The 21,338-nt window shown below is 41.0% G+C and overlaps 2 protein-coding genes across 5 annotated transcripts in view; one reads left to right on the forward strand and one right to left on the reverse strand.

Annotated features, from left to right (window-relative positions):
- Nucleotides 1-1,859, forward strand: part of svild (supervillin d) — a 61,873-nt gene extending 60,014 nt beyond the window's left edge. For all 4 annotated transcript variants that reach the window (XM_035404542.1, XM_035404541.1, XM_035404543.1 and 1 more), the window contains 3 exons: nucleotides 213-325; nucleotides 551-706; nucleotides 1,122-1,859. In XM_035404542.1, the coding sequence (XP_035260433.1) occupies nucleotides 213-325; nucleotides 551-706; nucleotides 1,122-1,208 (356 nt within the window). In that variant the 3' untranslated portion in view covers nucleotides 1,209-1,859. The remainder of the gene's footprint in view (nucleotides 1-212; nucleotides 326-550; nucleotides 707-1,121) is intronic.
- Nucleotides 1,860-2,050: 191 nt separating this feature from the next.
- Nucleotides 2,051-11,840, reverse strand: tmem98 (transmembrane protein 98). The gene is made up of 9 exons (XM_035404545.1): nucleotides 11,470-11,840; nucleotides 10,699-10,760; nucleotides 8,999-9,111; nucleotides 7,930-8,148; nucleotides 6,427-6,558; nucleotides 5,667-5,700; nucleotides 5,458-5,573; nucleotides 5,291-5,350; nucleotides 2,051-4,167 (listed from the first exon to the last, which is right to left on the reverse strand). Exons 4-9 carry the CDS (start codon nucleotides 8,058-8,060, stop codon nucleotides 3,960-3,962), a joined length of 681 nt encoding a protein of 226 aa, XP_035260436.1. The 5' UTR covers nucleotides 8,061-8,148; nucleotides 8,999-9,111; nucleotides 10,699-10,760; nucleotides 11,470-11,840; the 3' UTR covers nucleotides 2,051-3,959.
- Between the last annotated feature and the right edge of the window lie 9,498 nt (nucleotides 11,841-21,338).

Raw genomic sequence — 21,338 nt, forward strand, 5'->3', positions numbered from 1 at the left:
GATCATTGAATCCTGCCTATATGGGTGAATTTTCAAATGTGACAGATTGCTTCAGGTGAGAAGTGTCTAGGCTGTGTTCTGTACGTTCCTCAGAGAAAATAGCCTTGGTCTCGGAATTCTAGGAATTTCCCTGTTAAGAGATGATTGCGTGAAACATTGGGTACTGGAAGACTGGTTGAGGGTGTCCTGAGAATGTAACATTTGTGTTTCAGAAAAGAACCATAAGCGCCCCCCACAGGCCTACCTGATCCTTGCAGGTGCTGAGCCCCTCACTTTTACCAACATCTTTCCCTACTGGGAGAGAGACCCCGACATAAAGCTGCAGGTAGGATAATGCTTCTGGTGTGCCGGGCAGATTTATAGTTTTCGAATGGTGTCACACCCTTAGTTGTGTGTGTGTTTGTGTGTGTGTGGGGGGCAGGGGTGTGATCGTGTGTGTGCATGCGTGCGTGCGAGTCACACGTGTGTTAGCGTGCAGTGTGTTTGCATGCCACAGTAAATGTGTTAGTGGTAAACGCTCTGCACCCTCCCCTTCTGCACGTGCGCGCAGGGGGAGGCAGCGCGGAACAAGGTGACGCTGGTGAAGGACGCTCTCTCCAGGCTCAGTAAGACCCAGTACACCGCGGAGGAGCTGCTGGCCAAACCGCTGCCAGAGGGGGTGGATCCCCTGCGCCTCGAGATCTACCTGTCTGACCAGGACTTCCAGGTACGGCAGGCTCTTCTGCTCTTTGTGCTGCTGCTAAGTCCTCTCATAGATCAAAGCTCCCTCCCACCATACACACACACACAAACACACACATATATATATATATACACATATGCACACATATATACACACATATACATATAAAAATGTAATTATATATATATTGTATATTGCAACATTTCCTGTATCTTGATAAACATCAAATATATATTCCTTGTATATTCCTAATCCAATGCATTAAGGTTCTGAAATGTTACTTTGTGTTTTCTGAAATGAAGCTACTGTTATTTTTTCTCAGTATTTGTGTCTGAAAATGTAAATTTTACATATAAACCACTACTGTACCTTTCTCTGGATAAGAGGGCCTGCCAGGTGATTGTAATGTAATGTAAGCCCGTGTCTCTGAATGTTTCAGAGAGTGTTGGAGATGAAGAGAGAGGAGTTCAACTCCCTTCCTAATTGGAAACAAATCAACCTGAAGAAAAGTAAAGGACTGTTTTAAAAGCCTGAGGAAAAAACAAATTCTTCTACGCTATTTGTGTAAACCAAAATAACTAGTTATCAAATGCTCTGCACTTTTTGTATTATTTTTAAGAAAAGCGTATTTTCTTGTAAATCGACCGTTCAAATGTACATACCTCCCGGATGTATCTTTTTAAGGGGTTACAGTTTTTTTCCATCTTTTCAAAGGTGGAAATTTTAAGAGACTTGTTGCATGCTAAATCGTATTTCTTACAGGTTTAAAGGTAGATTTGGGTGGACAGCACTGCCTGTATATACCTTCAAAATGTATTAAAACTTAAAATATGTATCAAACTATATACATGCCTGAAATATAAATATGTATTATAAATATATTTTTTCTTATCCTCGGGGATGGGCTTTATAGAAAACTAGATAACGGAGGGAGTCGATGCCAAAACACAAGCTGTGCTTAGAGTGCAAGTGCAAATGATGCTAATGCATGTTTCCGGTAGGAACGTATCTAGGGTCACGACCCCTGGTCTTCGTCTGCCTCAGTACCCATTAACCGTGCCGCATAAGAGTGATGAACTGCCTTTGAACCCAATGATGTATAAACACATGCAGAACACTATGGTGGAAAACAAATTGTAGTTTGTTTTTAAATAAAATGTAATGTTTTTTTAACAAAGTTTGTACTGTTGGTTTGCAGGTGCATAGATTCATTTGAAATGTCTTCCTCGTACTCTGTTTTCAGACTAAGGTCCTCCAAATGGTATTATTACAATAGAGGTAAATTTACGTCACGTGCAAATTTGAGAAGTTTTGAAAGTCTGAAAATCGACCCCCCCCCCCCAATACTGCGCAAAAGAAAAGGCACAATTTTTATGAGAAACTTTACTCTTTTTGTCTGTGAAAAGCTATTCAGTGAGAAATTCATGGATAAGAAAAAGAACAAAACATTGGTAACAACAGATAACAGTGTCAAACTGAGGAGTGTTTACAAATGAAAGGCTGGCAGTACTTTCCTAATATTAAACACAGGAACAAATAAGTGCACTATTTTTTTCTTCTTGTTTCAATTTTGTTCTCAGTTCTGTGTTTTTCAGGTTGAATCACAGCAGGGGAAAAAAACACAGGGATTGTGCTGCAGATGCAGTGCTAAGGCCCATAATAAGCAGGCACACATTACTAGTTCAGGCTATTACGGAGTGTTTTAGAATACAGGTAAGACCTTAATGCAGGTGAGTCTTTTCACAAGGGACACCCTGTGAAAGAAGCTAACAACATGTGGGTCAGTGCACAAACACTGGCCCTTTACTCCCGTTCAGTATAGAGAATACAGAAAGAGAAAGAGATGTTTTTTTCTTTATGAAACGTGCAGGCCATAACTCTGCCCCACTTGCATAACTCTGCTCCTGCAGCCAATCAGGCCCCAGCACTCTCAGCCAATCAGGCCCCAGCACTCTCAGCCAATCAGCCCCGCAGCACTCTCAGCTGGCGTGGCCCCAGCGCTCTCAGCTAGCCCAGCTTGGCCTGAATTTGAGTGCCTTACCGACAGGTCCAATCCGTAGCTCCAGAGGTTTTAGCTGAGGGGAGATTAGTGGGGTATAAAGCGACCCTGTGACAGTGTTCCCAGTGTACCCTGGCTGCTAATTACCTGCAGATTAGCGGCTGCCTCGGAGCGCTGGGGCTCAGTGGAGGAGGGCTGGACCGTGAGAACCGCGTTTCCAGAGCTGCCGTTATGGGGCGTGCACTGGGACCGCCCACCTGTGTTCTCTGTGCCAAGCAGGCGTGCAGCGAATAGCGAATAGAGCATAGCGGGCCATAGTGCGTCTGGCTATTGTAATTCAACCCTTAAACTGAATTTGGGAGCAAGGCCACTTTCTCTTTTAGGTGCTCCATTTATTTATTTTCATTATATTATATTATAATACGTTTTATTGTTTGCCCCTTTGCCTTAAAATGCTCGGGACCTTAAATCTTTACATGGGTACTGTTTGCATACACTAGTGTCCCAGGACAGTAAGGTCATAGAGTAATAACATTCATGACAGGATTGTGGATTGGATTCTGTCAACATTTTACCCATCTCCTCATACTCCATGTTGGCCTTGTTTTCCTTTTAAAATCAAAATGGGAGACAAGCCGAACATGTTTATACATTAGGTTGTAAAAAGGACAGAAGTCAGCAGTGTACAATAACAGACCAATCCCATGCCTTCAGCGTGCAGGGAAAATGATGTCATTGCCTACAAGTGCTACACTGGTTGCTCCAGAGGTACGAAATACAAGCACAGAGCATTGGATCAAATATCTGGCTGTCATGGCAGAGTTTAGCATGGAAAGCTTCAGGTGCAAACAGGAGTGGCTGTGAATCATTACTGTCAGTAATCACACTTCTGTTGTACCACACTTTGAAACCGACAAACTCTCGAGTGCTTGCATTGTCACCATTCAGGTAGCAGAAACGTGAGGTATAAATGTTTGCCACTAATCTACAAAAACTAAAAAGTTCTTTTCTTGTGCTCTTGGTGCCATAAACATCTTAACAAATAGACATATAGTCACACGTTTAAAGACTAACATTTAAGACATACAAGCTCATTCCTGTTGAGTGTCATGTTCTGTGTAATGTTGGCACATGAGGTTGAGAGAATACAAGTAAGTTCAGAGTAATGTGTATTGGATTGCGAATAAGCATTTGTGTGTGTTCGTGTAGAAAATACGCAAAGGTGTGGCAGTTTTTAGACAAATTACCAGCCTTTAGCCCCGTGCTGTCAGAGCAAAGCTAGATGGTCGACTGTTCCTGACGGAAAGTATCCGTCCCCAGCAGGTTTCGCTCGGGTTCAGAAGCCATTGCTGCCTCTCGAAGTACAACCATGTGATCCTCTGCTGCGTTCAGCGATTGGTCGATCCAGTCCATGCTGCCAGACATGTGACAGGCATTGCGTGTCACCAGCACCAGGTGGCTGACCGACAACAGGAGTGCGGTGGCTCTGTAGGGACAAAAATAAGCTGCAGTCTTGCGGAATTGTGCTTAGACTTGTGGACTCTTACCACTGGGTCACTGGAGTGAAATTCCACAAACAATGGTTCTGTATCGATACCCCCTCCCACAATAATCAATAGTTCAAACAGATGTATGTCTTGTAATACAGGACATCCTAACACCATTCCAAATTGTAGAAACTATTTCTTATATCTGGGTTTTATTTACTTTCACATAAATCTCTGATTACAGAGGCTGTAATATATAGGAGTTATGAATCCTGTTATCAGTTATAATAATCTCCAATACAATAACTCAGTTCCCCAAGTTATTAATCTACCACCTTCCCTATAAATGTGACATGGTTGGCAGATTTGTGGATACTGTGGGCAGTGACCATCAGAAGTGGTACTGCTTCATACAGTGAAAAAGAAAGTACTGCCTCTTTCTATGGTTCTACAAAACCAAAGTGGAGTTATTTGGCAGGAATGCACAATGCCATGTTTGGCTAAGCAAATCACCACAGGAATCTCATGCTGACCATCAAGCATGGAGGTGGAGGGGCGATGATTTGGGGCTGTTGTGCAGCCACAGGACCTGGACGCCTCACAACCATTGTGGTTCTCAAACTCGGTCCTAAGCACACAAGTAAATCTACAAATGAATGGCTGAAAAAGAACAGAACTAAGGTTCTGGAATGGCCAAAGTCCAGACCTCAACCCCCTGAGATATGGTGGGACCTTAACAGAGCTGTACATAACCAAATGCCCTCAAAAAACTCTGAGCTGAAGTAGTTTTTTAAGGACTAGGCCATAATTATTCAGATTCAATGCAAGAGACTGATACATTGTACAGAAAATGTTCAGAAAATTATTACTTCAGGTTATTGCTACTAAAGGGGGTTCTACAAGCTAATGAACTAAGGGATGCACTTACTTTTTCATGAAAAGCTTCTAAATGTTGCCTTATTTTTTGACTGAATGAATAATAAAGCAAAAAATCTGTTGTATGTCACACAAAGTATGGTTTTAAAACATTATTTATGACAGATAAAATGCTACTGCAACTATTGATTATATCAGAATTTAAGAGATCAGCCTCTTGTTTTTGGTGAAACATTAATGCTGTACCTGGCATCCAGAAGTTTGGGGTCCAGAGGCGGGTACATGGATCTCACAACATCATCCACCCTGCCAAGACACATGACATTGCGAGAAGGGAAACCACGCTCACGCCATGTTCATATTTTCAAATTGTCTTTGAAACTATACATTTCCAGTACAGTTCATGAACGTACCTGGGGCTGATGCGTTTGGCCACAGTGATGATGTCACTGAGGCTGGCGGGGGTTTTGACCTTTGCTCCTGAGCCCATTGTCATGGCTACAAGCTTCTCGGTGAGAGTATGGCAGATCTGCAGGCACAAAATCTCGTCAGACATTCAGCTGGGGTTCACTAAAGTTCTTCAATTTGAAAATACCATCAGAAATTTTGGTAAAAGCCCTACCTTCAAGATTGAGATACAGTGAGACACCAAACCACTGTTGGAAGAAAACAAAATCATTTCTGCAAGAGTTCCCACACGTAGGAATATAAACATAGATCAGAAATTATGTGAGTGGAATTGAAATATCAGTGATTTATGTATATGCTACGAGCAGGAACCTAAATAGATGACTGGGATCTGATATTAAGAGATCAGAGGGGTGACATTTTTGATAACAGAATAATGGACTCCTCAAAGCTAACACATCTGGGATATGAATTATCTTGCTGGGATGAGAGAGTTGCCCAGTACTGCTAACATCAGGAATAACATCAGCAGCTGAGCAGCTGTTGTCAAAGACAATAGAGGCTGTGGTGTGGGGATGGCTGGTTTAAGCAGCCACACCTGCCCTGGGTCAAGCTAATTAGACCTGGCCAATTGGATAATTGGTTAAGAATTAGATAATTAGCCAGGCTAATTGGACCCAGGAACAGGAGTGGCTGCACCTGTGCGTAGTGAGGTAATCACTGCGCACAGGTTAAATCTGCCATCCCCACTTATACGGGGAGCTCTCTGTCATGACAGGGTTTTACATCTGCTCATTTGGCTGTACCATCCTGCCAAACCCTTGTGAATAAATCTGGACTGCTTGAACATCATCTCCCTTTGTCTCTGTGCTGGAGGGCCCCAAGGAAAGCCACTTTGGTGGCCTGTGGCAGGCGTGTTTGCCACAGAGGCGATAACAGGTTTGGCTTCGTAGGCCGACGGTCGTGGGACATACGAGGCGTCCTCAATCCAGTCCTCGTTCTCCAGGATGGCGTCGATGTGTGGGTTGGTGATGACCACATCGTCCAGTTCCAGCTCTGAGGGCTCGCTCTGGGTTTCCATGGCGCTGATCAGGTCCATCGTAGGCCTGTGGAGAGGGGGGGTAGAGTGGGGCGTGACCATTCCATCCTAAAGTCCACCTCCCTGACTGTCTTCACTTCACTTCTCAATAGGACCCAGGATCAAACCTCACCATTTTCTAATAATCAAGATCACAGGCAGGTGTGCTGATACAATAGTGTGAAAAAGCAGCACTTGTAAAAGTCAGTCTTATGATTGATTAATCCATCAGCATACATCCCATTCCTTGTACCTACACTGTCAATCTTAGCCCAAAACTGAACCAGGCCTTGCCTCCAACCAAGAGCTTGCCTCACTTGGGAGAAGCTCACCAGGTGCCTGTGCCTATGCCCTATGGTGTTTCTCAGGTCCCCTATAGCTGCATGTTTAGCCAAGGGCACAGTATTAAACTGTAGAAGGATGAGATGCCTTACATCCATAGGCTAATGACCACACTGAAAACAAACGTGCCAGATTATCTCAGAATCCCAGCATGTGAGGCTCAGAGGCTTCTTACTGATCTTCAGCACTGTCCACTGCAGTTTAAACAACATCCTCAGCAGGGCCATGGACAAACAGTAATGGTGCCCTCTAATGTGCCTAATACCACAGTCTGCCATGCAGTACTGGAGAGCAATGCTTCGCTAAATAGGATCACTTTAATCAAAAGCTGTTTTAAACCCATTACTGCTGTTGTACCTGGCAAACAAATGGGAACAACTGGAGATTTGGATTGTTTGTTCAGAGAAAGCTTGGTGTGTCCTGACTATGCTACAGATGGCCTCTTACGATGAATGCAGAACATTTTGTTCTGCACATATATATTGAAATGAGGGAAGGTGAATATTCTCTTTTGACAGTATTTGCATTATCATGTTTCCTTGCTTTTTAGACACCCTTATTAAGAGCTTGCATTAATGGCAGACTGGGTTTCACTCTCACAGATGAGAGAAAAATAAATGGCTATGCCACCTGCCACTTAAATACCACTGATAATACTATCAGAGGATAAATGAGAGGGAAATGAAGCTCAGAACTGCACTCGCACACACAGGTGCAACACAAAGGGAGGCCTTTATCAGTCAGTGAGCCACAGCCAGGCACAGAGAAGGGAGGAGGCAACATTTGTGTAGGTATATTGTGAATTTCATGCATGTTTCCCTGGGTCAGAACATCTGCTAAAAGACAATGAATAAGTATTCATCCTTCAGTGCTTAGCATTCACCCTTTGGTGTTAAGCATTCATCCTTCAGTGTTAAGTATTCATCCTTCAGTGTTCAGGTCCCCATGCCACGGCACAGGGGATCAACCCTTCCAGTTGCTCTGCCCGCCTTCATGTCGTCCCCCTCCCTTTGCTCTCTGGAGCCACCCCCCACCATGCCCCCCCCCGGGTACTGACTTGGAGTCGAAGTGGTGCAGCAGGTCAGCTGGGCGGCAATAGCGGTGGCGACAGACGACCACCAGGGCAACGAAGGACGCCAAGAAAATGGTGGCCAGCACTCCAATAGCCACGATCACTACCGTCTCCATGCCGACAGCTTCTCCCGCTCCAGCCAACACTCAGCAAGGGAGGGCTAGGATAAGCAACTGATTCAGTGTGCTATGTATCAGTTCTCATCTATAAAAAAATAAACAAAAAACAATTCTATTAAATCTGATTTCACCTACATGGAGCTAGTTTTTTTCAACTATTGCTACACTGAAGCTGCAGATTCATTTATATTTTTATGGCAAGAACTGGATGATGTTCAGTAAATAGGATGAGCCAATGAACACTGAATTAATGTAGCATTTATTTAAAAAATCCTATTGTCTCATTTTTTCATGTTGCATGTCAAGGGTCTTAATTTTTAGAAACCTGCCAAAGTATTTCTTTCTTCACACACAATGTACCTTCTTGGTCTGCATGTCCTAGGTAGTGCATATTGGCCAAGTGGGTGCATGTTGTGTGTGAAAAGAAAAGCAATATAGTTTTTGAGCCATACTCAAACAAAGGGTAAAATGTTTGAGGTCACTTAGTGGCATAGACAGATTAAAGATTGTAATGTATACAGTCTTGATATTAGTGAGTGTAAATATATGCATTTTAAATGTCTGTCTTTACCATTTTAAATGCCTGTCTCAAAGCTGTCTACAGGACAAGTACAACTCTACATTTCATATGTCACTGGCAATAAAAGATTATGTCCAAGATGGTACACCAATGAAGTTCGAAACAAGATTGTCTACTGTGATATGCATACCACAACACTGTACAAGAGTACACTTCTGTACAAAACCCTGACTAGTAATAACCCTATGAGGATGTTTTGTAACAGTAAAAGGTGACGCATACTATATAGCCTACAGACTTGGTAGCTGTCCATTTGACTTCAATAAAGAGAAACGAAAACAGTACCATCAACTCAGAAAGATGGTCTAGAAAGAAAAAAACTATTCAGGGAATCGAGACGCCAGTTATATCTTACCCTTTCATTGTCCGTATGATCCGAATAGTGGTGAAATCTGACTGTATGACTCAAGTTGTGCGGTTTCCTCGCTGATCGCCTCCTTGCAAAGCTACAGGCAAAAACAAACAGGCCTGCACCCACCGGACGGAGTTACTCATTAACCGAGCCCAGGCCACCCTGTCATGTGTCACAATGCACCCGAAAGGCTTCACAGAGAAAACAGCCTGACAAGTCACCAAGTAGGATAAAGACATACTCTCTTCTTTCAGTAGACTGTGTACAGCTGAACACAAAAATAAGAACAGTGTTTGATGAAAAGCACAGGCGATTCAGCCCACCTAGGCTTGTCATTTTGCACGCTGTCTAGGGAGAATCTAGCATTGTGTCAGACATGGCCTTGGACATCCAAAGGGTCTCTGTTTCTATGACATGACCTAGCAAGTTACTCTATGCATTGTCAAAGGATGAATACTACAAGGATGCAAATGCATACCGTGCTATACTATACTGATTGTACTGGTAATTAATTCATGCAATTGAGCCTTTGAGTTGAGGAAGACACAAGTAAACCACATAGCTGTATTTGACAATCACCCCACTGACTCAGATTCTATCTTGATGTGTATGATACAGCCTTCTAATGTATAACACACTAAGTGGTGCAAAAATCACAATGCAGACAGAATTTCTTTGAAGAAAGCATGGCTGTTTCCACAAAATTAAACTCAAATATATAAAAATATTACGGAACCATTTCTGTACATTAATTATTATTTAAACACTTAAAATGGCAGGGAGGCACTCTAATTTCCCGAAGACCAAAAAGAAAACACACACTGCTAAATTGCAGCTCATAGCCTAACAACATTATTATTTCACTAATTATAGTAAACAAAATAAATTGTGTCAATTATGAAAAAACAAATCTAATTATTGTTCTCAAGAAAAAATGTTTATCAATGCACAGCCAGAAAGCATTCATACAGTATGAGATGAAACAAACTGTGAAGTAATAGGCCAACAGCCAAACCTTTTCCCAGATATCTTAAACTTGTGACCTCAAGGACTCCTTTACATATGAATTACCTCATTATTTACTGGTATGATTTATCTGGTATTTGCATTAAAATTCTGTCAAGGGAACCATGTACCAGGAACTTGCCCCCATCAATATAAACCAAGTTTTGAAATTGTACTGGTGCACAGTCACCATGAGCAGGAGCCATCTGGAAAGCCAGTTTGGAATGTTTTAAGACTTTAATAGGATTATTCATCTAGGCACTGGTTTCTCTGAAACCAGACCTTATATCAAATGGGGTTCCTTCTGTCCTGAAAGACGTGAGGCCATATAAGTAAGAGTTAAGGCTGTTCTGACTGATAAGCAGTTATGTACAACATGGTTTCACTATGTATTACCATGTGACAGCTACCGTACTGAAAACAGTCATTTGCTTTGTTGCTGTAGATTTTTCCCCTTCTGTGATGTACAATCCCCTTCTGTGACAGGCCAAGTTTCCAGGAACAAAACTGCTTTTTGAAACTTCAATAAAGAATACTAAACTACAATTTTGGTTTTTCCAAGGAGATTTTTAAACTGAAGCCTTAATCAAAACCATAACATTTCAATCAAGACGCCTTCACAATTTGGCACTGGTTCTGCACTGGGTGGCCTAAACACATGCGTCCAGTCTACAGGTAACAGAGGTTCAGGTTTTTACCTTGTTCTTGACTTGAACAGAAGCAGAAGTCAGATTACACAATCATCAGATACAGTCCAATCCTGGTAAAAAAAGAAAAAGAACTGAAACATCGACTCATTGTTCAATTAAAATATGTATATATTCATAAATGAAAAATAAAATAACCAACCCTGAATTCAACGCGTTAATATCAAAACCACTACGTCATATTATACAAGTAAACAACTCATTCCCAGAGCTAATGAAGCCAACAAATCAATTGACTGTGCTGAGCTGAGCTAATTGTGAATTCGACACCCCTGAAATTATTCTATTGCAGAAAACAAAAAGCAGGCACGGGCGAAGGACGTTTTTTTCTCCTGATTCGTTAAATCAAATAATATTAAACGATGAGTGCTAATAACACATCCTAAACAAACAAACCAATCGCCACAATTGGCTGGGTGAAAAGGGTGAAAAAAATGCATTAGCGAAAGCATTCCTCTAGCTCTGCAACAGTAACTATACCAAGAACTTTGAGTAAATTGCCTACTGTATAAATGAGCACTTAGCCAGTGTTAGTCAGAAACTACTTCTAACGTAGTGATAACTCCACTGCAATAACGAAATATTCAAAGAATATAAATTAAACCATGCATATGCATTGTATCTTTTGTGCTACGCCTTAAAACGTTTCAGCTGAAAAAATATGCTACTGTATTAATAGAATGCTAAATGAAGCATAATACTCAGGAAATACACACAATCAATCGAAATTAATTGTTTATAGGAGGAGGATGATTGACTCACCCGCTCATTTTCTCCATTTATTTGTGTTTTCCTTTTATCGAAAAAAACTTATTCCGTGTACAGGAAGACAGTTCAGGGAACCCATGCAGAGACGGCACGGAGTTATTACGGCAGTGAGCGCGCATTGGCCATTACGTGAACTCCAGTTGTTGGCCCCTGTCTGCCTTCGTTTGAGAGAATTGGGTTTTTGAGGCATCAGGTTTCCAAGCGGTGCTTCGCGGCTTATAACCAGATGTACCGAGGTCGCTTTAACCTACTCGCCCTGAACGAGCAGTGGGTGTTTATTCTACGGGAACGAGCGCTGAAGAATTTCTTCTTTTTTTGCCCACCGAATTCTGTAATCCAATCCAGTGACACAGTCAAGGCATTACATTACATTACATTTCAGGCATTTGGCAGACGCTCTTATCCAGAGCGACGTAAAACAAAGTGTATAACCATAACCAGGAACAAGTATGACGAAACCCCTAGAGAGAAGTACCGGTCCAAGTACAGGGAACAACCGTATAGTTCAACTTGGACCCTGATGGTTAAACTGATTAACACTAACAACGAGAACGGCAACAACGCAATCTATGGAAAAATAAAAATAAATAAAAATACAAGTAGTATTAGGCCAGTATAATTGGCAAAATTATTTATTATTTTATACATATTGCTTATCTCCTAAACTTTTTCTTCTATAATAGCCCCTAATACGGGTACATCTTGTTCTGCTCCGCTGCGAGAGGGAATAAAATGTTGCAGGATAATCGCCACTTCATTAAAAAAAAATAGTGTATGTGTACGTTTAGGTCCCGACCATAGTACCTTTTAGACAAAATACATATTAGAAGCTGAAATATTATTTAAATAAGGGTCACATGAACCACGCGTCAACATATGACCCATCACTGTTGTTTTCAAAAATAAAAAGCAAGAAGCATGTTACAGTACAATAAAAACATTATCAGATAAAGAGTGTAATCATCATATAACATCTCCAGATGATTAATTAAAGGATTAATTTCAAATTATTAATTCAAGTCGGCACAAAGAACATCGTTTTTTTCATTTTTGTCATGCAATAGTAGCCTGCAAAGCAGCATTCTAATGGAAGCGATGGTGCTGAGAAGAATCCACTAAGGTATGCTAATAAGGTTATGAACAACTCCGATCAGTTCGAGATGAAAGACTGATACTGAGTCCTTATAGCGAAGCCGTAGCGTAGGCTATAGGTGCTGATGAACGACTTTTTCCGGAGGTCGGCATAGCCTACATTTTGATATTTACATATAGGAATAATTTCTATAGCCTACCCCTTTATATATGAACATCATATATGAACGTCTCTCGGAAACATTTAGCCCAAGCCTCATTTATAGTCTTCTCCTTTTACACAACAACTGTTTTGTTTCTGAAGGTAGCGGCAGGACTGTTTTCCATTATTTACAGTTACAAAGTGAAAACACAACGCATGCAGTGTGAGAACATGAAAAGCAAAAGCCTATTTGACCGCTAGGTGGCAGTTTCTGTACACTGTATTTTAACACTCTCGCGATCCCTGTAATAAGGTGTGGGATTTTTGAAATGCCATGACATAACACTTTTGAACTTGAGTTTGAATCTCAGTATTAAACTATAGATTACCCATGGTGTGCTCACATGTTGAGCCTGTTTGAAGTGGAGTTGTGGCTTACATATATTAATATATAGTGTCGTTTGGGGAAAAAAGGCTATATGTAGTGGTGCAGAATAACCACAGTAGCGAGACTGTGAATCGGCAAAAATACAAGCCAGGCAACAATTTCTGACGCTGTTTGACGCGCAGCGAAGTTCCCCCGACGGTAAGCTCCCATGGCGTTTGACTGAGGAAATCCATCACGATGACGAATGTTATACATTTTTACAGATGGGACCTCAGCTCGCGTCCGCTTCATTTGATTGAACGCAGAGACAACCATGCCCTTACTTCCTTAGAATGTTGCAAAAACAAATTGACACAGCGAAATGTTTTGATAATGATGCGATTCCTACCAGCGTGTTGTAGTAAGATTGCAAGGAAATCTGCAGGCAGTCCTTTTCATACCATTTCAGTTGTGGGCAGAAATTTGAGATGCTGCGAAGTGGTGCAAAGCAACAATTAATCACAACACTGCATGCTATTTTACATGTGGCTAGAAATATTTGTTTTGTATGCCATCAGAAAAATAAACACAGTTATTGGTTTTCAATGGCTATTCAGTGCTCCTACCTAAACATTTTCAGAATGTGACAGTTTTTTAATATGTTTGAGCTGGTTATACAGAAGGTAATTATTTAATATCTAACGTGAATTTGTGTCACACTAAAATTCTACAGAGTAGAACTGTACATGGATTATGGTGCCTGTTATATTTATTTTTCAGCTGGAGCATTTTTAAAAATTGGTTGCTCATTTTTGGCAGCCTTCAAATTTGTTTCCTTATTGGAACCGTTTCTCTGCTCACATTTTGGCTCTGCAAAGACATGCACTGTAAGTAATTATGTACACTCTGTCCATTATTCAGTTAGTAGTGAAGACCCGCTGCCCTCTGAGGTCATGCAACCTAACTTCATTTGTGGACAGAAGCAGTTTAGAGCTTTACAGATGGTCCTCCCTTCCGTCTGGACATGAAGCTGCTCAGATGGCTGGGGACTCATGGGTCCATGTTGATCCCAGTATCAAGGGTTCTCTGCCACCTTCCTTCCATAGACGTGCTCCTTTCCTTACAGTATCAAGGGTCCTGGGCAACCTTGGGCGTTCCGCTCAGCCCCAGGGGCATGACTTCATGGAGGTCACCTGGTGCCCTCGATCCTTTCTTGTTCAAATGACTATGCCTCTCTCAATGTCTAGTGGGCTGCTCCAGTAGGAAGTGCAAGCTGTTCCCTGGTTGGGTCTGAGGCAGCCTGTGGCACTTTGGCAGCCATGTTTTAACACTGGGATCACCGCGTAGGCGTTCATCCTGCACCGAACAAGCAAGCTCACGTTTTCTTTTCTGAAGTGACGCAGGCAGAGGGCTGAGGTCCTTTATAGCTGCCAGTGTTTTAGTGAGCAAGTCTCTGAGCATCAAGCTTCCTTTTTTCGCACATGGGTCCTCCTAACCCTCCAGGCCATTCAAGTTCTAACCTTCATCTTGTAATTAGCTCAATGAATTAGTTGCACACCCACACACACACACACACACACACACACACAAGCACACACAGCCTGGAATTGTATTAATAATCTCAAGAAAACATAACTAAGCAGATGAATCAGTTTACTTTCCTCAAATGAATGAAAATATTAAAATCTTTAATACTACAAAAAATGCACTGAGAAAATGCAACACAGAAAAACTGCATATCTTAAAAATTTATATACATATGTCAAAAACATTCAATTCACACGTGTATTTAGACCCTTATGGCAGCTTGGAACAATTTCTGTGATCCCGAGGGGAGTTTAAGCCGAAATGTAATCAAGCCATTATGAGCATTAAAGTTAAGACAGAGACCCATCTGAAGAAGACCATAAAAACTATTGCTCCACATTGGCTGCACAACTCTTTGGCAGATTCCCAAGACAAAAACCAGTGACAGTTGGGACCATATTTCTTTCATGAGACAAAACAGACATTTAGAAAAATATGCGATTATTTGTCACGTCTATGCAGTGACTTTGTGGACTTTGTTAGCTCTGTATTACAAAGTAAGTGTGTGCATGCTTTTGTGTGTATTGTTCAGACCTGTATATAGACATACTGATGGTTGGGATGAGAATACATTTCACCATAATATATTTTTGAAAAATATGCAGTTATTTATCAAGTAATAAATGTTGCCTTGTGAGATATATTTACAACGTTTGGAACAAAGACTTTTTTTATGCCTCCACGACGGCACAGGTGTGGCCGGAGGCATTATGTTTTCGGGTTGTCCGTCCCTCTGTCCGTCCGTCCTTCCATCTGTCCATCCCAATTCTCATGAACGCGATCTCAGGAACACCTTAAGGGAATTTTTTCAAATTTGGCACAAACGTCCACTTGGAATCAAGGATGAACTGATTAAATTTGTGGTCAAAGGTCAAAGGTCAAGGTCAATGTGACCTCACGTCCATCCCATTCTCTCGTGAATGCGATCTCAGGAACGCCTTGAGGGAATTTCTTCAAATTTGGCACAAATGTCCACTTGGACTCAAGGATGAACTGATTAGATTTTGGTGGTCAAAGGAAAAGGTCACTGTAACCTCACAAAACACGTTTTTGGCCATAACTCAAGAATTCATACGCTATTTATGACAGTTTCACACAAATGTCTAATCGAAAAAAATGATGAAGCGATGACATTTTATATCCAAACTGGCTACTGGTTGGCGGAGGCATACAACCGCGAGGCGGTGTCAGGACTGGTGAGGGAATGGACCCAAATGCTGAGTAAAAACCCAAGAACTCCAAAAGGAAAGTTCACACAAAGACTTTAATAGCAAAAACTCAGGAACAAATGCAGGGAACCGAAAAATGCCTCGCAGGGCAAATCCCAAAACTCAAAAGTTCTTCAAAAAACAGGCAAACATAAAATCCAGAAATCCAAAAAGAAGCCAAACAGAGGCAGGGCAGAAACAGGCGGACAAAAACAGGCACGGGGAAACACGGGTAAACTCTCAGGCAAAAAAACACAGAGGCAGGAACACAGGCAGACATTCAGTGAGAACCACACAAGGAAACACAAGCAGAAACACAAGGAACCAGCATCCGAGTCAGGGAAGAAAAGAACTTAAATAGACAAGACACTAACGAGACACAGGAGGGCACAATGCACAATCAGACCACAGAGAGGGAAGGGAAAATGAGATAACCAAAAAACAATAATAGAATAATTGAAAACAATAATACAATTAAACAAGGAAAAGGAACAGAACTACAAACTGAAGTGCCGCCATCTGGCGGCCCAAAAAAGGAAACGCAGACAAACACAGAACCATGACAGGCGGTATTTCTAGTCTTAAAAATTCTCTGTACTCCACAATTTTATATTTGTAATCAAACAATTCACATGTGGTTGAAGTGCAGATATTCAGCTTTTATTAAAGGGTATTTTTATATTTTACCATGTAGAAATTACAATACATTTTATACAGGGCATCATAATGTTTGGGGCATGTTAATCTTATGTAAATGAAAGTAGTCATTTTTAGTACGTTATATCATATCCTTCGCATGCAATGATTACCAATTTACAACTTTAAAAAAACTGTATGCAACTGTGAATTGGGAAAATGTGGGTGCTATTAGTTTTTGCCTTACAAAATCTTTCTGATTTTTTTAAACCAAAAAGTAAAGTTGATCCTTTTGATTTACATATTCAACAACATTATATAATTGGTTTCACATTTAAACATTGTTAGAAAGTTTCCGCATACGTTCAGATTTTTTAGTGCATTACTTTGTAATTTTAAGTTAAAATCAGTTAGTAATTGTCTGCTCCAACCTCTAGTCAGAAGAGCATTCTGGGGTGAGATCTGTTATAAAGGAGATAAGGGGTTGTCAGCAGAATCTCTCTTTAGCTCCCAAGTGAAAGGTGGTTTTCTAGCAGCAATTGCTATGGCTCTATTTAGTTTGAATCATTGTGGCAGTTTTGTGGCTGTTCTTCCCATTTCAAGTTTGCGACTGAGTTGTTCGGTTGGGCTAGCACAGTTTAAGATTTGACTTTTTTTGTCTTGTTGTATTTGTCTGCTGTTGGATAGCTGTGCTTGTTTTCAGTTGTATCAGTCAGTTTAATATATGTGATAATTATTCACTATGAAATAAGTACACATATATATATTTTACATGGAGTAAGGCAGATATTGATATAAATACCCTCAAATTAAAGCAGACAGTCTGCACTTTAACATTACATTTATTTTTGTAAAACCTTTCATTTCAAAGCCAGTGTGCTGGAGTACAGACCCTAAACACCAAAATTCTGTCACCATCCTAATACTTACAGACTGCATTGTACCTGTTTGGAAACAGTAACTGCCCTGAGGTTCCGTCACACATACAGTCAGCGCCACCCCAGTATATGTGAATGGACACTTTTAAGCCCTAAGACCAGTGGACCCCATGGAAACACCTGAAGGCAATGAGGAAGTGTTGTCAAGGATGACAGATGGACAAGTTTCTTGGGTGACAGCATGTTGCCACACTGAAGCACAGTAATGATTCATGTCTCTCCAGCTTGGGCAAGAACAAGAGAAAAATGCCTTTTCCTTCCGCCTTTACCTATGTTGTTAACAGCTAATTTCATAACACACACACCTGGTGCCCATTTAGTTATTAAAATTGTGTCTCTCCGGGTTGACCTTTGGAGAGACCTACTATTAACTATGGCAATGCAATTTGCTATTACTGGTTGGATCAAAATTGAACGCAGGGTTCTAAAACTTCAGACCAGTTGTTATCAGCAGACTGCTCACAGCTTCACACATAGAAACTTTTATTACAACAGAGCTGTATTCTTGCAGACTCACAGAAATTGAGATGGTAAATGAATTTGAAATTTCTGCCGTTCATTGTCTATGGGATTTTAAAAATCAATAATGTTAAATATCTCCAAAACTATTTGGAATTTTGGAAAGTTGTATTCAAGCACACCAACCAGGGCCACGTGAAACAGTTGAAAGTTTGTTTTGTGTGTCTAGATCGAAAGCTGTCCGAGGAGATATTTTCTTTTCCAAGGAGTTTTGTTATTTTATTCAAATTTTTTGTTATTCTTTAAAAGCTTGGGGGTGGCATTCAGCAGTAAATTGGTACACTTTATCAATGCCTCTTCTCTTAACTGCAGCGATTCAACACATTCGAACTAGCAACAACTCAGTCATTTTTACAAATACAGTTACACTAATAATAAGTTCACTGTCAAATAACAATAGTGTGTTGCTTCATTATCACACTAATTAACAAAATGGGCGCAGCTTTGTGTGCAATGTCCAGAAACACACCGATGCCTGATTTATTCACCTCACCGCGAAGAAAGAAAAATTGTGTGTTTTTCAGGGTGGCTGTTTTTTTCCCGGCTTCATAAACAGAGACAGATGGGATGGAGGCAAGCTAAGCATGTGGTGTGGAAGCTTGCCCTTCTTTCAGTTTGTTGATCCTTTGCATTGATGTCGGGGAGTCCTTCAGTACAGTTTTTACTGGCATGAAGTTTTTTTGCAATTTCTGTCTGAACTGTGGCCATGCCTGAGCTGTGCTTTGGAGGTGAAGACTGCGTGTGGCTGGGTGATTTCCCAGACAGATGGCTGAGCTAGAGATGTAGCCCTGGAACTGGGTCTCCTAAGATTTATTTTCAATGGCGTGTATTGAATCGCCATTCCCTCATTGGGATCATTGTTTTTTGGGATTTTTTGGGTGGCAGATCCCACCCCCCCCCCCCCCCCAGAACTCAAAATGGCACATGGGATTGGTGGAAAATGTGGGTGTGTGATTAAAGTAAACAAACACAATAATGTGATATTTAAGCAAGTGATCGAGCCCTCTGAGAGGATTATCACATAATGAGAGAGAGAAAGCCACTCAGGGAGTTTGGTTAATTAGGATGAAGTGCACAGATAACGGCCATCTTTACAGATTTGCTGTTCCCTGCAGTAGCATATACCTCTACGCGGAGTTGTGTGTGAAAAGCAGTTGGATCTCTAGCCTTCTAGTTGGACCGACTGCAGTTTGGAGTGTTCAGTTTTTTTGGCTTACTTGGTATTAAGTCATTTCTAAAAATGTTAGTCTGATATATGAATTACATTTCCTTAGTGAGACTAAGCCCTTGCAAATATTTAACTGTTTTCACAATATTTTTCTCAATATCTAAAGCCATCCAACATTTGCAAATACATATTTACAAATTACCGGCATAGTGGTGCAGTGTGCGTTTGAGTTTTCTTCAGTTTACTCCCACAGTCCAAAGACACGCAGGTTAGGCTAATTGCCCATGGGTAAGGAGTGTGTAAGTGAACGGTGTGTGTGGCCTGCAAATGATGATCTGTCTGTCTGCGCTTTTCTGCCTCTTGCCCTATGCATCTTGGGATAGGCTCCAACTCTCCGGGTGGCCCTGAACAGGAACAAGTCAGTTGATGGATAAATCCATTCCAATCGGTCATCCTGAATTATTCACACAAGTGTCGGGTGACCATGGTATAAATTGGATAATGACAAGCTGCTTGGTTATTTTAATGCACAATGTGTGGGGTGCTCTTTGTAAAAATGTGTACATAGGCTACTGGCTACGTTTGAACAAAAAACACATTGAATCGGATATTTTCAGATACGTTTTTTCCGGTTATTGTAATTCAGAGGCCATTCAAAACCGGATATTATCATACTTTTCTGTTCATCTGAATGAAACGTGACGTTCATCACATGCACAACCACTCTCGCTGGTAACGGTAAATGTTAAAAGAAGTTAAATACTTATTACCGGCAAACATTCTTTCTCTTCGTTAGCTATTGCGATACCGACTGACGTCAGTAGATGGCAGTAGCCGACAATCAATGTGAGATTCGCAGGCACCGGAAGTATTGCTTAGTAGCGTTGCTAGAAAATACTAGCAAGATAATCAAGTTAAGAGCGTGTGTCTACGTATGCCGTTCAATGAAACGTTTATGTTTTACTTGCAGGTAAGACATCATTTTGAATAACGTTGTATATGTACAAACTCCTGTTGACTGTTTTATATGCGTATTCGCGAACATGTTGTGAAATGTTAGACTAACTAAACGGGTCAGCAACATAGCTAGCTTGTGTTCTAGCCTCAGGCTATATTGTTGTTTAGTTAGTTAAGCTATGGTGGGTTTGTGACTAACTACATGTTATAGTGCTTATTTGTGTCTTGTAAAAACGGTGCTTAATTATTTCTAATTACATAATTAATTTATTTTAGAGAAAAAGATAGTGATACAGAACATAACGTGAGTATTAGGAAGCTAGGCTAAGTAGGCCTAAGTTAAGAGCGAGTGTGTGCGTATGCCGTCAGCTGAAACTTTTATGTTTTGCTTGCAGTAAAACTAACTGCTTTTTCATTAAAATAGGTGGCGCCCGAATACTTGTGTTGTCAGTCTGCGAATGAAACACATTTAATTGCTTCTTCTTAATGATCTGTGTACAGAACAATAATGATCGAGTGGCATCCTGAATGCGCCGTAAAAATATTTTTAAGCCGGTATGCTAGGAATGTATCCCAAAAAATGAAAAATTGTTTTATTCTGTTATTTCTGGGGGTGATAGTGAAGGTGGGCTGAATTGTAAACAAATAGCAGGTTTCAGAGCTGTGTCTGGTCACAACCAAATAGCTCCTCTGTACATTTTATGAGCATGGAGCAAGCAGGCAGTCCTCACACTGGATTCTGAGCAAGCCAGATTCACCTTGATTGTCATCTATTACAGCATATTAGGATGTACTCAGTGTTCAGTGAACATCAGTCAGCAAAACCTTGGAAAATGTTGTGCTAGCTGTGCTTTTTATTGTAAAACACTTAAAGCATACATCTGCCCCATCCAAAGGAGAATCCTGTAAGTGATTTGATTGATCTGGTTCATTACGTTTCTCTTATAAAAACATGGATATCAAGTGCATTTTAGATGGTGCAGATATTTGTTTCAATAGTGATAATATTATGATATACAGTCAGCAAAACAGGGAATTAGGGCAAAATATGGCAGTGCATTGTTGAGTAGGAGTGCATAAATGCATACACAGACACACAGACACACACACACACAGAGGAAAATTTAGAGTTGTGTGAGGAACGCTGTTTACTGTGGGAGGAAACCCAGAGGTACGTGGACAGAATGTGCACACTCCACCGCAAGACCCAGATTCTCACCCAGGCCCGCTTGGCTGTGGAAGGACACCG

The sequence above is a fragment of the Anguilla anguilla genome, chromosome 2 (assembly GCF_013347855.1).
Source record: "Anguilla anguilla isolate fAngAng1 chromosome 2, fAngAng1.pri, whole genome shotgun sequence".
NCBI lineage: Eukaryota > Metazoa > Chordata > Actinopteri > Anguilliformes > Anguillidae > Anguilla > Anguilla anguilla.